General features: G+C 32.1%; 1 protein-coding gene across 1 annotated transcript; it reads left to right on the forward strand.

Moving 5' to 3' along the window:
• Positions 1-2,483: 2,483 nt before the first annotated feature.
• On the forward strand, positions 2,484-4,967 carry CLE26 (CLAVATA3/ESR-RELATED 26). The gene is made up of 2 exons (XM_088094138.1): positions 2,484-3,291; positions 4,279-4,967. The coding sequence occupies exons 1-2, from the start codon at positions 3,026-3,028 to the stop codon at positions 4,316-4,318; spliced, it is 306 nt and encodes a 101-aa protein (XP_087950264.1). The 5' UTR covers positions 2,484-3,025; the 3' UTR covers positions 4,319-4,967.
• Positions 4,968-17,478: the final 12,511 nt, after the last annotated feature.

Here is a 17,478-nt window from a genome sequence, read left to right on the forward strand (position 1 = left end):
TTAGCCATCTGTTAAAGTTGAAAAAGTTGTCTGCAATGAGCAAATGAGCTTAAGGAGGCTATGTATAGGGTTATTGGAAGTGTTGAATTGATGAACTTTGGTAGATGTTCGCAGGTATAAATCAGTGTCAAGTGTCAATATATATCGTGTATATGTAATGATATATTCCAGACCTCAAACATGTGCAATAGGCAAAGCTAAGCATAAATTCCTTAAGCCTGTTAGAGTATAGTAGTAATCCATCACTTGCTGCTATGAATAACTAAGTTATATCCTCTCTGTGTCTTCAACGTGAAGCTATTACAGTAAAAAGCATTGGATTCTCCAACAAAAATCACTTTTGGTTTTTCATTATTGTAAGATTCATGCACAATGGATAAGACAAAATGTGCCATATTCTTCAGCCATAAGGAGTAATTAAGATGTGGGACGTCCCATATATATATTCCCCTAATCACACCCCTCGTTCAAAGGAACCAGCTTCTCTTTGTAATATTCTATAGTTTCTTTTACAACGAATCTCTCCAAAATATTAAACAAAAATTTACACATTTTTATCATTTATTTTAGAGTTTCCTCTCACGAAGGAGAATGAGGGCTTCAAATTTTAATCTGCCAAATTTATAGAAAATATACATGTATATATATAATTTGGAGCCGCAACTAGAAGTGAGTGATGAAGAAGATATAGTAAAGCATATATGTATGTGGGTCATTAATGTTTTTTATTTTTTTTATTTTTTTAGATGAGCATATATGGTATTTAAGATGGCAACACACTTTGATGAATAAGTGTTGGAAGTACAGGATTTGAGAAAAGCGAGGAAGAGAGAGAGGATTTGAGAGAAAGGAGAGAATTTTTTCTGTTCTAAAATGTATATTTAAATATTATAATGGGTAATCTTCTAATCTTGTTGTGCAATGAAGATCAAATTTATAATATTAGTATTCCAACATCAATTTCCAAACCAATATCTCACCATGATTTGATATTAATTTTACTTTTAGTTGATGTGAAATTTTTAATATATTTTATAATACAATAGATTCAATAAATAATAAATATTGATAATATAAGTTTTAAATAATTTTGAGATTATTTTAAAATATTGATTTTAAACTTAATTCAATCACAATATTAAATAGAGGGGTTTATAATTTGAAGCGAAACTTGTACTCTTGCGATTGTAGCAATGATGGAGAAGAATATGGAATGCCCACACAATCTAACATGTTTACAGTATGATCTAATTTATTTTCTTTGTTTTGTACTTTTTTTTATGCTTAATTTACTTTTTGTAGCTTTACTTTATTGGTCAAATTATGGTATAGAGTCATTCTCCTTTTTCAATCGCATGTTACTTGATTTTGTTGTAGCTGTGTGGCGTGTGGCATAACAAGTTTCAGTCCAATAGAGAACCAAATATTCCAATTGCAGCTTTCGTAACTTGCATTTTTCTTTTCCCTCTATTTTATGTATTCCAAATGCTTTTCTTTACCATAATATATAATCAATTTACATGCCATGAATTCTCATGTCAGAATCTTCGTTTTAATATGTCTTATTCTTCTATTTTAGACCAAAATTAAAATTAAAATTTCCGACTTTTCCTCATTTATAGTACATGTGTATTCTATATCTCTCTCTCTATTTTTTTCTTTCCAATTCTATTCAAGACGAATTATGAGCACAGAAACAATACGTTGATATATTATGATATTTTGGAGGACCATTAATTTTGTGTAACACTTGTTTTATGAGAAAAATATTTTTATGTAATTTGTAAGCTATTCAACACGTAATGGAGATAAAAAGGAGAAAATAATTTATATGATAGGTCATGCTGTGAAAAAAAGAGGGCGATAAAGAAAAATATATGTTGATAGGTATATAAAAAGTAAAGTTCTCAACGTGAAAAATGATTAGACGTGAAAAAAAAAACAAAATTAAGCTATAAATCTAGATCATGTTTTTTTTTTGTGTTACAAATTTGTTGACCAATATATAGCTTATATATCAAGCCAAGACAAATATTAAATCGATTTTTTCACTGATATGTATTATATATAAGATATGAAAACTTTAAATAAAAATTACTTCACACGGTGTGACCTATGACATTGAACCATTTTTTATAGCTTTGTTTAAAAAGTTGACATGTCTAGTCTTGTCTAGAAGAAAACAATATGATCCCTATAATCTAATTAATGAGTATCATAAAGAGAATAAATAGTATAGAATGAATAAGAAAACATATGAATTAAGACCCACGTTGAAAATATATCATAAAATGGTTTTAGTTAAAAGATATCGATTTTTAATTGTTTGATGAATATGAGCATGGCATATAGTATATTATTATATTAGCCATGTTGATGTTGAATATAAAGTGAAGTATATATATTGTTTGGGGTGAGGATTGGTGAGGCAGTGAGTGAGAGAGAGTGTAAGATAACATGTCATAAGATTAGAAGCAAGGCAACCTATTATTTTCCTTTTACAACATTGTACGTAAAGAATGACAGGATAAGGAGTCTTTTGGCACCGTAGTTGCATGAAAATACACACTCTCACACCAAAGCAAAAGAATGGTGTCGTATTGGGAGCTTTCTCCGTATAAAGCAAATCAAGGGTTGTCTCCATGTCACGCTCGATTCCAAACCAGCTAAGCCCTTCTCTCTCAGTTCGAGAAAGTGCAACATAATCCCTCCAACCTATAAAGAAAACCAACCACACCCTTAATCCTTCGCAGTAAAAAAAGTCCTTCCTTCCCTTAACTTTCCCCTTATCTCCCTCTCTTCTCTCCCTCTCCCTCTCTTCTCTTCTCTTCTCTTCTCTTCTTCCCACCATTCCACTTCAATCATCATGCAATCATAGTAACAACAATACCCTTTTCTGTTTTTCTCTTTTCTCTTCATCCATGTCTTACACATCCTCCTCCTATACTATCCCATAAACTACATATATATATACACGTAATTATTATATTAGGATAGAGAAAAAAAAAAAAAAAGACTTGCATATATGGCTACTAGTACTAGAGCTAGTAGTAGTTTTTTCCTTCCAAAGTTCTTTAGAGCACTTCTTGTGGGGGGGCTTCTTTGTCTTCTTCTTTTAGTAACCTTGGGTGGTGGTGAAGGATCAAGACAACCAGCTACACAATGGTCTGAAGAAAGGGTCAAGCATGGGGTGGTGGTTGGTAGAGATATGCCTGTCGACCGTGAAGAATTGGACTTCAACTACATGAGCAAAAGAAGAGTTCCCAATGGACCAGATCCTATTCACAACAGGTTTGTCTTGCTTTTTTTGACCCAGATAAGATACACAGATTATGTATTGTTTCTCATGCATGTGTGCCTTTTGATTTCAGTTTGTGTTTCTCTGTTCATTACTTGATTAGATGTGTTTTGCTTTTCTCCAACGTTTTCTGCCACCGAGACATGCATTACTTTTGATAACAAGCAATAGTACGTATGTATGTTGCAAGTTTAGAATATGGATATATATTATATTGCTGGTGTGAAAGAAAAAGGAATGTGCAAACTTCAAAGTAAAGACCATATAAATATTATATATAAAGTGTTTGGAGTGTTTATGGCTCCTCTGTTCCTGTCATGGATATGAGATCACCCTGTTACTTGGCTAATACTTTTCTTTTCCCCAACTCTGTCTAAAATTTTCACTTGAATCTTTTCAAATATAGTAATACAGGTTCCACGTCACTAAGTGATTTTTCATGCTTATTGAGAAGTTTATAATCACAGCTTTCACATTTCTGACGTGATTCCTTACTTGTTAAAAGGCTTCTAAACAATGACTTTACTCATCAATTTCAAGTTTAGTGATTCCTGCTAAACTGAAGCTTGTCACAGAAAGGATGAAAAGCCAACTATAGGGGTTGGTTACCACGCTTTTAACTGTTACATTGAATTGCTGATTTAAATTATTTGAACATGGATGCCTCTTTATGATAGATTAGTACATAAACCCATAAAAAAGATAAAGTATATATAGCTAACAACTTTATTCCACTTCTTAATTAATCATGAGCCACTAAAGTTATTCATGTCATTCGCTTTTCTTCGTTAAGAAACTTTTAACCTTTTCTTGGTGTCTTTCTTTACTTCTTTAAGCTTGCATGGAGTGAGTTTCTATAAATTATGAAACTGTGTCACAGATAATAATGGTTACTTGTCCATGCATTTTTTTCAATAAAACTGTGTTCATTTGTGTTCTAAGGACTAATTGGGTTAAAACTGTTTGATAATTGTGTTCAGGAGAGCTGGAAATTCTGGTCGACCACCTGGGCAAGCTTAGGAGCATGGGAATAAGACAAGCTTCAGCAACCTTGCAGAAGATGACAGAATATGATAATTAGCCATGTACTTGTGAGAAGTGAGAGTATATATATCCCTGACCCTGAGCTTCTTAGAATTGTAGCTTGCAAGCAAGGGCTAATCTCTAACTTGCGGAAATTGATTTGTTATGGGAAGAGTTGTTTGAGGCCTAAAGAGGGGGGAAAAAAAGAGAAAGGAAGCTTGTCCCACAGAAAATGAGGTGAAAAGATAGTTTGGTGAGTTTCTACAGGAACTGAAATTTAGTGAGTGTTTTAGTGTTTTGAAGTTGTTGTGATATGAGAGGGTCACAAATTTCAATGGAATGGAGATCAGTGCTTGCATGTAAAGCAATTAACGTACCTTTAAAGTTTAAAAGCCAGAAAGATGTTGTGGCAACAGCAGCAGCCATGCATGCTTTTGGAGGACTATACAAAAGTCTTGTATGTTAGGGGAAAAAACAAAGAGTCTTGGCTTTGGCTTTGGCTTTGGTTTGCACACTACTAAGTTTGGTGATTTCTGTTTTTTGTTTTTTATTATTATTTATTGTAAAGATTAGCCATGAGTTCCTAAAGTAAAAGTAAATTCCACCATTTAAAGGTGTTGGCGCACCTGTAAAAGAAGGGTGTTTGCATCTTGTGTTAGTCTTTTTCACTAGATTCTTTGGTGGGGTGCTCAAACTCATTGCTCTTCACTCCATTCAAACATTTTAAACTGTATTAGATTCCTATTATCTCGTGGTAACAAAAGAACACCATTATAAAATCAAAACCAAAAAAGAGCAAACAAACAAACGGTCTTCAATGTTTTAAAGTGAAAAATTAAAGGATGCCCTGAACTCAAGCATTTCTATGTTGTTCTGCTTTTTCTTCTCTTGTTTTGTTTTCCTTTGCTTTCCCTTCCTTTGATTGGATTCAGAAGCAACGAATGTGTGCATAGCAAGTGTGATTCAAATTCGACATTTACCAAAAAGGGGAAAAAAGGATAAATAATTTTGAACTTGTGTTTTTCTTCTTCTTTTTTTCTTGAGATTTAAGATAGGTAAAAGAGAGTGCACAGCTACTTTCCTTAGTGTCCCACCATTTTTCTTCTTCCTCTATTTATAGGAAAATATGTATAGAAAAAGCATAACTTATATAATGCTCATAGTCCCAAGAAAGGTTTACTTTATGAACAAGACCGATAAATAGTGGTTGAAAAGTTATATGATTATATATGAACTTGCAACCAGTGGTTTTTCATATTCATATTTTATACTTATTTCATACTTGTCTTTCTTTCTCTTCTAAAAAAAATGTCCCATTTCACTGGTACAAATGTAACCCAGAAAGAATGTGAAAATTCTGTTTCTTAGTTCAAAAAAATTCAGAAATTGTTATAATCAGATTCAGTAACCAGAAAAACAAAATTAGCAATGCATCCTTTTGTAACTTGCACCAAATATTGAAAAGAGTATTATACCCCGAAATTGTTAGATGATGTAGATTCATTTCTTTCCATGGCCTATTTTAATTTTTATATAACACAAATTTTGTGATATATAAAATAAACTAATGACACTATATTATATATTATATATTAGATAACTGTTAACTAAACTTAAACCGGGGTTTCTTAAATTATACCTATCATTTATCGTTGAAAACATAAGTTAAATACCCTGAAAGTTAGGTCTTTTTTTTTAGCAAAAATAATTCATAAATTGTGTGACATTCCCAAAATATACGGCGTGTATATTAGAAAGTGGGTTTTTAAGCCTAATTCAACCCCACAAAACCGGCTTGTAAGGTGAGGTTTGCACCTCACTTATATATTATAATTTGGCCTTAAAACCCACTTTCTAATATGGTATTAGAGTCATGGTTAGTGCCTATCCTAGCGAGTTCTAAGTGGGCATTCTATTCTTCTATTCCACCCGCTATTGGGCCATTATCGGACCACCCAATTTCTACTATCACGCACGAGATGTCTATACCTCGGCGTGAAGGGGGTGTGTTGGAAGTTTCACATCGACTAGAGATAAGGCCAAATTATAATATATAAGTGAGGTGCAAACCTCACCTTACAAGCCGGTTTTGTGGGGTTGAGTTAGGCTTAAAACCCACTTTCTAATAGTGTATATATAATAAAGACGTCACCAGATTATAATAATAGAAAGCAGTCATCTTCCTTCAATGCTTGCTCCAAGGGCACCTCCTCGCCATCTGCTCCCATACAAGTGGAAGAACATCGCAAGAAGAAACATACCCAAACATAGCACAAACACAACAAGCAAGGGTGAGCTAATTATATAAAAAGCATACAATATGACAATATGCATGCAAGAGTTAACTTCAATCAAGCAAGATAAACATGCATCCTAACATGTTGAATACTAGACTTGACTTGTCCGGACTTTAGAATGATAGTCGAGCTATGGCGGGTCTTGCACTCGTGGTGGCTTACGAAACTTGGGTTCCCCCACCCTACCACACTCACGAGGTTAGCCTGTTCCGGGCCTTGAGGCATACTGGAAGCTCCCAAGACTAAGGCCTCCTGCTACTTGATGAACAAATTTTCAATCCCCGAAATGGAGTCAAAAACTTGTTAACCCTCGGCAAGTGTCACCGAATCATATCAAGTAATAAACCTGGTAAGACCAAGTATCGTTCTCCCAAAGGACTCACGGCCTAGACAGTTGTGTGGTTTTGTTAATTAATTAAGACTTGTGAACAAATTGTTGTAAATTTCAAATGCGAAAGACTGAAAAGTAAATATGTATGCATGTGATGATCAATGAGCAAGAAGAAACAAAACACGTGACTTGAAATATATGGATGAATATGTTGTTGGGGTTTATCAATTTCATCCTATCCAATCTCTTGTATTTAGGAATTCATCATTCTTTTCATTAATGTTAATGTCACTTTCTAAATTACTTTAAACCCGATGTCTCGGCAAAGAAAGCCTAATCATAATCACTAGTTTACAATGTCTTGTCTCCCTAGCAATTAATCATGCATTATAGTGAACAGAAGCTTAAAGGCAATCAACCATCATACTCCTATGTCTAAGTTTGTAATATATTATTGGGAGAGATTTCCTAGATCTAGATTTCTCCGTATGTGTCCATATCGACAAAACCAATAATCATGACATCGAACGAGTTAAACAAGGCATGCTTTGAGCAAAGAGGAAAAACCCTAATAATTAATGAAAGAAAGCATGTATCTTAAAGAAAATTTTGAAGAACAAATTCCATACATGAGAGTTTCAAAAGAATTTCATTGATTCTCCAACAACAATAAAAGTTTAGTTCTTCATCGTCATGGAAGAACTAGATGAACAATGCAATGAAAGAATGGAAGAGATAGAAAAACCCAAGAAAGAGAAGAGGAGAGCCGTCACCATCTCCAATTCTACCCCCAACGGGTGAAAAGTGTGTTTCTGCTTCGTTCCAATCAAAGATACTAACCCTAGAATGTTCTAAAGCTTATATATTATTCTAAAAAATACAAAAAATTAGGCTCAAGCACATAAAAGTGTCGCTCAGCGGTAATAGCGTGTGACCAATTCTTCCCCTCAGCGGCTTTTCTCCCCTCAGCGGTGCCAACGGGTCTTTGAGAGTGTCACTCAGCGGTAATTTGAGCTGAGTGGTACTTGCGGTTTCTCTTCTTTTGCACTTTTTGTGTTTTTTTCTGATTCCATTTATATCCCTTTTCACTTCTTTCATCAATTTCATCTCAAAACCTGCAAAAACAAGGAAATCAAGCATAAAACCTGTCTAACTCTCTTATTTCCAACAATTCAACAAAATCATGAGTTCAAGCTAATTTCTAAGTCATAAAGGTTGTAATTGAAGTCAATTTTAAGTATAAAAATAACAGTTTTTTAACTGTTATCACTACTCCTCACCACAATCCTCTCTACGTGAGAAGAAAGACCATTAGAGTTTCAGGATAACCCCCAAGACTGAGCTCCTACTTTCATTCTAAACAACTAAGGGCACCACCATGGATCTTCTCCTTGAAGATCATGGAATTACGTCCATCAACCATACTTTTTAAAACCACATACTTTGAATCACCAATCATACCATTGAATCACACACACTTTCACTTTAACAGTATACAACATCTTTGAATCCCGTCATACGATATAATTTGCTCTAACACATACTTCACAAACCATAACACATTCAACTCTAAGTGAAACAATATAAAAGAGAAAATAGAAAATAAAACCCCGAACGTTTCGCACAGCGCACCACCCTCGCAAGGCGAAACTGGCGTTATTCGCATAGCGACAAGATTCGTCAGGCGAATCCCCAAACAGAGAGCAACACCCTCTGGTAATTCGCACAGCGCACCAGCTCGCACAGCGAATGACTCAGACAGTAAGCACTATCTACAGGGTCTCGCTATGCAAGACAACTCGCCTAGTGACTCTGCATAGTCTGCAGAACGCCCAATTCTGCAGATTATGCCCCCTTGCACCCTTTAGACCAATTCTAGTCCTCTTTCCCATTTTCTAGGTCCTCTAGATCATGATTATGTCCCAGTTAAGCCTGTTTATGCGATTCCTAACTTTCCTCTAGTGATTTTTCAAGTGATCCAAACTCACTTCACTCTCTAGAACATCTAAATCAACAACCTAATGGCCTAAGATCCATTCTACTGTTTTTAACATGTTTTAGACCTTTCTTATGTACTTAACAAGTTACATTTAATTAATCCATCTAAGTTGCCCAAACTATCCCATTGTGCTCTAGACCCCAAATGTCCAATTTCAACACCTCACTTCCCTTGAACTAACCTAAACTCCTGACTGTTAAACTGTTAACAGGTTCAATTTACCGCCTTTTTCACTCATCCAAAATGATTCCCAAACAAATCACTATAGTCTCATCAATCACACATCTCAGGTCATAACATCCAACATGCTTAAAATCATAAAACACAATCCAACACCCATCAGTTCAGCAGTCAACATGCATTCATTTACAAAGCAGTTTCAAGAAAGAATTTTAGGAAAATAATTAACTCTCCTTACCTTGGTGGTTATAAGCACAGTACTACTCAAAATAGTAGCAAAACCCCCAACAATGCCTTACATAGCCAGCACACAGTAAGACCCTACAATCCACTAAAGTGGAGACAGAAACAACTCTTAGAACTATAATAGACAGAGAATTAAAAAGGGGAAGACTACCAGCTGCATGGAACCAGTAAAGTTGCATGCCCTAGGTTCAAGAGAGATGGAGAAACTGACTTACCCATTCAAAACAGAAACTAATCGGATGGATGGGAAGCTCTCAACTCCGTGAATGAAAGGATACCACCTATTTGACAATGCAACGGTTGTAATTTGTGAATGGGTAGAGAGAAGGCAGAGCAAGAAGAAGAAGACAGAGTTTAGAGAGAGAAGGAGAAGTTGGCTAATTAACTCAAATTGGGAAAAATCCATTCTAAGGTTATGGTGTCCTTAATTTTACGGATATGGCTGCCTCAACATAGGGCCCAAAAGCCCCATATTTTTCAGACCCTTACAAATTGGAAGGTGGAAAGGTAAAGCTAGTAAACTAAATCTTAAGTTATAAATGTTTGCTAAAAAATATAGTTTTGGATTATGATTACAATATTTTCCATTCGAAGAAAAATAATATTAAGGGGTTAGAAAGCTTTCTATATTTAATGTAATTGTATATTCGAAACTATTAGTTAAAAATATAATACTTATCAGAAAATTGTTAGTGTGGAGTTTGTTATTTGTTTGAAATGATAAACATAACATTTCATTTTAGTAACATAAAATTAAAAAATATATATATTTATTAATTATATCCAAAACATAAAATTTATAATCTATAAAAATATTATTATAATTATTCTACTGTATAATAACTATAGTAATATGAAATTCATAAATATAGTTTCAAAGAAATAATAGTTCTTTTTATAAAGATAAATTTATTTTTTTAATTCTAGAAAAGAAAGAATAAACGATAACAATACTTATATCTTTTGAGATAGATCAACTAATTTTCTCTCATTTACTCACAATAGTAAAGGTAATAATTGTAAAAAAAAAATAAAACAACACAAACAGAATAACACAGAGTTTTCATAAACAAACATAAAAATAATCATCATACATTACTCATTCATAAAATCACCCTATCACATACAATAACTCATTATAGACTCAATTATCCAAATAAAGCAATAATGTGAAATCTCGGGGAGGTCGTACACTTATGGTGATCTCGTGCACTTGTGGTAGTCTCTACCGTTCTACAAATTCATTGTCAATGGGTTTCACCCTACCACATACAAAGTTAGTTCATTAATATTTTTGGCAAAGGCAAAGCCCCTAGATTAGGACTCACTGCACCTCTCACCACATACCTCATTCTACTCTAGTTGTGTCTGAATGATTATTAGAGCGACAAGATAACCTCTAGCATTTGGACTCCCACATTAATGCATACACTAATAAAATGCCACCATATAATCTCCCTACGAGATCCTCGGTCATGTCATTGTTGGTGCCTATAGATGTGATGGTTGTCTACATCAGTGTTTCTTGTTATAGGAAGTGGGCGAAGAAAATTCTCTACATGCAAGAAGATAGGAGAGGAAAGTGACATTAACAATGTTGTCGGTCACACGACGATTTGATGCGAATATTAAGTACCAGTAGTGGCGTTCATTACCATGGGTACCAACACTGCTCAATCTTGGTTGGGTTTCATCATGTCTCCTTTCTCTTGTGTTCTCTTTGTTGATGATATTGTGTGTGAGTGTGATGAGTGAAACATGTTAACAAAACAATTATACGTGTCATGGGTCAACGCTTACACACTTAAACTTCAACTTCACTTTCATATGGTAAAACAGGTTACAGGCCAACCCATGAGCAACTTGTTCTGTGACCCAACAGGCTAACGAGTCAAACGACCTGAGTTAATACGAGCTCATAGGTTTAAGATCTTTTCCTCACCCACCTTTTTCACGACAGATTGATGGGTCGACTCGTCGAACCAAGTCTGTTTTTCCATCCTTACACAACCATCATCACTCTACACCTTTAATTATATTTAATCAACAATCTTATCTAAATCAAATTTTTTATGTAATTGGAAGAGTGGGAGGAAGTGAGGCCAACGCGTTCTGGTGGCCATACCGGTGATGCTCTTAATTACAAATGGCGATAGCGAAGATGTCCTCAATCGTGTTAGTGTTGGTGTTTCATGTTATGGGAAGTGGGCGGAGAAGAAAATCCACATGCAAAAAAGAAGATGGGAGAGGAAAGTGATGCTAACAATGTTATCAGTCAAACGATGACTCGACGCAAATATTAAGTACTGGTAGTGACGTTCATCCCCATGGGTACCAACACTACTTGCATCTTGGTTGGGTTTCATCATGTCTCATTTTTATTGTTCTCTCTTTGTTGATGATATTGTGTGTGAGTGTGATGAGTGAAACATGTTAACAAAACAATGATACGGGTCATGGGTCAACGATTATACACTTGTTCTTCAACTTCACATTTTCATGGTAAAACGAATTACAGGTCAGCCCCTTAACAACTTGTTCTTGTGACCCAACTCGTCGAAGGATGAGTTAACCAATATAAAAACAAAGTTGTCAACTTTTTCTAAATTTATATTTTTGAAATATATATATATATATATATATATATATATATATAAAGGCACAAATTAAATATTTTAAAGTTTTAATTAATTAATTAATTAATGTCTTATGGAATAAATTAAAATATTTTTACAATGTTAAATTACTATATTATAATTAATAATTAAAATTTAATTTATAAGTGTTAATAATTTAAATCAAAATATTATTATATAATACATCATTTAAATAATATAATACACAAAAAATATTTTTTAATTATTTTTTATTTTAATTTGTATTTAAAAAATAAAAGCTAACGAGTCAACTTGTTCCATTTCCCTTTTACCCATCAATTTAACAAATCAAACAAAAACGAAACAAAACATACTAAGTTAAAATCTTCAACTTAACCCACTAAACTTTTTGCGAGATAATTGTCGACCCGTGCACCTAAAATCATTTTACCACCCTTACTTTTTGCAAATGTCCTTTCAAATATTATTGTTTTTTCTTTGTAATAATAGTCTTTGATACATATGATACTATAATTAATGTAGATATTTTGTCTGATTAAAATTTTATCTTTTCGAAGACCAAGTAAGCATTGTAGGCTAGCCACCAACCCACGCAAGTTCATATCAAAACAATTAAACCAAGTCAAGTCAAATATTTTATTCTTCAATAATGTTGACTTCTTCCACATGATTTATGGAGTTGTTTAGGAAAATAATTTTAATACATGTTTGATATTTAAGATACTAACTTAATGACAATATTTAAAGAACTTAGATAACAATAATAATGATGTGTGAAACTTTGCAAGACTAATTTGAAACCTTTCATAACAAAATTGTAATATATATTTATCCAAGCTTAGGCTTCTCCTACTACGATGAAAGTGCAAAAGTCCAAGCCCAGTTTCAAGCTTCCATTAAAATAACATGGTTCTAGTTTAACTAAAGTTTTGACCATAAAACATTAAAAAAAACTATTTTAAGCAAAATAAGTTTCAAGCTACCAAACGTATTTAAAATTATTAATTTATCCATTAGAAGTGGAAATGTTTTAATATATAAAACCATAATGTCTGTTTTTTATAATATTAAAATTAAAATAGTATACTTAACGTTGATTTAATAAAATTAAATGCTTAATGTAAATATAAAATTAAATATTTCTTAAATTTACTAAAATATGATAAGAGAAATTAATTGGAGATATGTGTAAAAATATATTTACAAAATTATATTTCAAATAACATTATGTAAAAAATTTAATTTTTAATTTTTTAAAAATCAAGATGTAGTTTTAATATGATAATATATAATAAAATGATTACATAATATTAAAGCTAAAAAAACTTATATATTAATTTATATGTATATAAAAAAGGCTTAAATGCTTACTCGTCCCCATGTTAAAAAGCTGATTTTCAGTTTAATATCCATTTTTAAAAGTGCATACATTAAGTCCCAAAGTTGTAAAAATTGTATGAATTAAGTCTCTTCGTTTAATTGGTAGAAACGGAGTTAATTCCCAGCTGACGTGTCGAATAAATCTACACTTTTTCTTCTCTCTCCTCTGCTTTTACTGCAATGCCCAGCTTTCCCTGTCTTCATCTTCCTCACTCTCCCTGCTCTTATGCTTCTCTGACATGCAATTAATATTTTGGAGTATTTTCTTACGTATCAAAATTCGTTCATTCTCGTTTTGATCCGCTGACATCCTGCTTCTAAGCTAATAACTAATATATAAGTTATGAAGAACCACATATATAATATTTTATATAAATCATCAATTGTGAAACCACCTACATCTAAATGTGCAAACCATACTTAATAAATATTTTGTTTAAAATATTCCCTACCATGTAATTTCATTAAAAATAAAATGTGATTAATTATGCTTTCATATTGGATAAATTTAAAAAATAATTATAAAATAATACATAAAATACATTTTAGTCATACTAAAACATACGAAATCTCATCAAATAAATAAAAAAATGATGATCTATTTTTAATTTCCTTGACAATATATAACTAAATTTACTATTTTCGTTGATATTTTAATTTTATTTTTCATTTAGATAAAAGTGTTTTATATAAAAAGCGATATAAAAATTATTATAATATTATTTTGCATTTGGAAATTTGTACGATTGTAGTTTATAGCTAACAACATCATTGATTAAAAGATAACTCTCTGTTTACACAAAAAAAAAAAAGCAGAGAATCATTTGAGTTTGTATCTATTAAGTATTAATTAATTTTTCTACAAAATTTTCATTTATTTATGTTAATTTTTTAGTATGACTTCTTTAATTTAAATAAAGTCACTTCTTTATTTTCAATAGTGTGGAATTCAAATGAAAGAAAGAAAGAAATGGTTAGCTTATGTTTAAGTAAACAAGAGAGAAAGAGAAGTGGTTTTAATATGGTCCTACCTCAAAAAGCATACATTGTTGACTGAGAGAGTAGCTTGAGTTCTTGTAAATTGTTGTGTATCTTAGGGGGTTTTCAATGTTTCTTCGTTCTATTGGAGAAAATCACCATTTTTGAATTACCTCTTCACTCATGTATATATCATTGTACAACAGAAGCAACAAACAATTGTGTATCATGTTCTAAAACTCAAAGGTTGTTCTGTAGCCATAAGCTCCCAATGCCACTGTTCCGAATCTCTCTCCAAGATTACACCCACCAATACGACATTTGTTCCTCCTGCAACCTCCCTTCCTCTTTCATTTCCCTCTCCTGCAACAACATCACCATCGGATTCCAAAGCTATGTCCAACTTGGATTCCCATCACAAACAATACCACTGATTGTAAGACTATTGCTTCTATCTATGTTGCTTCCTTCTCCAACCTGCAAGACCCCAAAACTGTTATTGTTTGTTCAACTTTGGTTTTCCTTCTTCGGTTTCAACGGGTAAGCGTCAAAACATTCTTCTTGTTGGTCTTTGATGTTTTTTTAGGCTTACTTAGATTGAAGCAGAAGAAGAAGGATATTTGTAAAACTGAGATGAGTTTGGGTTCTGGGTTGGATTCTATGAACCGGACTACTACTTTGAATAATGAGTGAATCTGTGCTGGTAAAGGTGAGCCTTGGAGGAAGAGAGAAAAAATAAGTATTTAATGATATGTTGGATATATGCTTTGATCACATAAAATTAAAAACAAATTTGAAAATTTATTTTTGGAGAGCTTGAGCTTTGAAGCTTGCTGTAAAAAGGTGAAATTTTGCCTTCAAATTGATTTGAATGCAGAAATATGAACGGCCTATAAAGAAGCTTCAATGATATGTTTGGAATTGCACCAAACTGCACAAAGAGAAAAGGAAAAAATGATGCAGTGCAATTATGAGAATCATTAATATATAAAGAGAAAAAGCTCGAAGGTGCAGAAAAAACAAAGAAGAGAAGAAAAAAGTCAGATTTTATAGCACGTCAGCGCATACTTAACTCCTTATAACTTTGACACTCAATAGATGCATTATTAAAATCGGATACTAAACAGAAATTCATCTTTTAACACGGAACGAAATAAACATTTAAGTCTAAAAAGAAATACCATTCGTAATAAGGGTCACTACTTATAATGATTTTGTCTCACAGGGTCCATTTCTTCGTCATTGAGTAAAGTGCAATTGGTTAATATCATTTGTCCATATGTAAGGTGAATTTGATATTGGCCGTGTGGGAGAAAGACAAGTTCACCTATATTACCTTCCAGGATAGCATAAAAATTATATATTAAAACTACACTTAATTTAAGTATTTTATTTTGACCCTTTCAAATAAGTTATCATTGTGCCATTGAATGTGAATGTCATGCAAATAATATGGAATGTAGTGAACTTCTTATACATCTAACTGATTCTTTCAAATAAAAAAGTAATTGACAAAAGTACTTTTAAAATTAAAATTTAAGCATGTTATAGATTAGATTAGTATTTACGAAAACTTAAGTAATAAATATATTTATTTTATTGGTCCTTTATAATCTCTCTTCTTAGTTGTTTAGAGAAAAACATGTTAGCGTGTAATTGAAATATAAAATTAGTTAAGAAAAATATAAAATAAGCAAAACAAATTGAAATTTTTTTCCTTTCCCTTTTGTTTTGCTGAGGATATTCTAAGTTATTCCAGACTTTATTTTTAAGAAACTTATGTTTTTCAAATTAGTTTTCGGAAATAAATTTTTCTTCCCATACTCTCCATATTGATTATATATTTGTTTTTTCACAGAGATACCAAAGCATTATAACATTTAACATCTTTTCTGCGTGATTATAACATTTTCTTTGGTTAACGATGAGTCTTTCTACAAGTCGCTTTTACATTGTTAATGCTTATACTTTTTCTACTAGGCATCTCAAGAAGTCTCTCTCTTATAATCAAATATATCTTTCTTTTATGTATTTGGATATGTCCAATTTTTGTGGAGGTTCTCAACACGCAATTTTTTTAATCTTTGTTAATAAGATTCGTAACAAGCTTGTTTCTTGCAGAAAGAATTGGTTAGTATGAAGGGAAGAATTCAGTTAGTAAATTCGATAATTGTTGGTCTATTATCTTTATATATTTTAAGTTTATAAACGACTTATTAAACTTATTTTTGATGTGGAATAATGGATTCAAAATCTTGTTTGGACTCAAGATACACATTAACAAGGATTGTTCACATTTAAATGGTCTACCTTATGGTGTTTTGATAGTTGGTTAGAAATTATGAGAGAATAAGATTATATACTATGTTGTTAGTTTAGTTTGGACACATACTCATTAAAACTTTCATTCTTTTGTTGGCAATTTATATCATTTTTCTTCTTTAATGGTTAATGAGGATGAGATGTGCATAATTAGACTCTAGACTATACTGTAGTGCTTTCTCAAACAGTTGCAAAAAAATTTACTCTTTTGGTATGGAACGTGAGGATTGAGAGAACTTTATTTGGTTGGATGAGGTGTTACCAGCTATAATTTTAGTTGTTTGGAAATTTTTGTATGGTTGTTTACTTACTGATTTAGAGGTTAAAAAAAGGAATGATTTTATGCTTTATGTGTTCTTTGTGTTGTAACAATGTTGAATATTTCTCTCATTTGTTCTTTCATTATTATATTGCTATATGATTATAGGAATGATTGAATGAAGTTTTTTAGGATTTGTAGTAGATTTGGTTATTCAGTTTATGAAGTTTCCATGTAACCCTTTGTTTAAAGTTATTAAAGTAATTGTCATTACTCCAATTATTTGGATGAGTTGTAGAGAATGCGAAATAATAGTAGATTTTATGATCCAATTGCATTACCTTTTGCTATTTTTTCATATTAAGGAGTTGATGCAGATGATTGAGAATAAATATAAGCATATGAGTAATATTATCTTTATTTTTATTGTGCTAAATACAAACTATGGAGGGATGAAAGATAGGATGGTTTCATTTACAGACATAATATGACAAGTTTTATCTGTTAATTTACATAAGGTGAATATTGATGGTGCAACCAGAAGTTA

The sequence above is a fragment of the Vigna umbellata genome, chromosome 7 (genome assembly GCF_029865625.1).
Source record: "Vigna umbellata cultivar VRB3 chromosome 7, Vumbellata_1.0, whole genome shotgun sequence".
NCBI classification, from domain to species: domain Eukaryota; kingdom Viridiplantae; phylum Streptophyta; class Magnoliopsida; order Fabales; family Fabaceae; genus Vigna; species Vigna umbellata.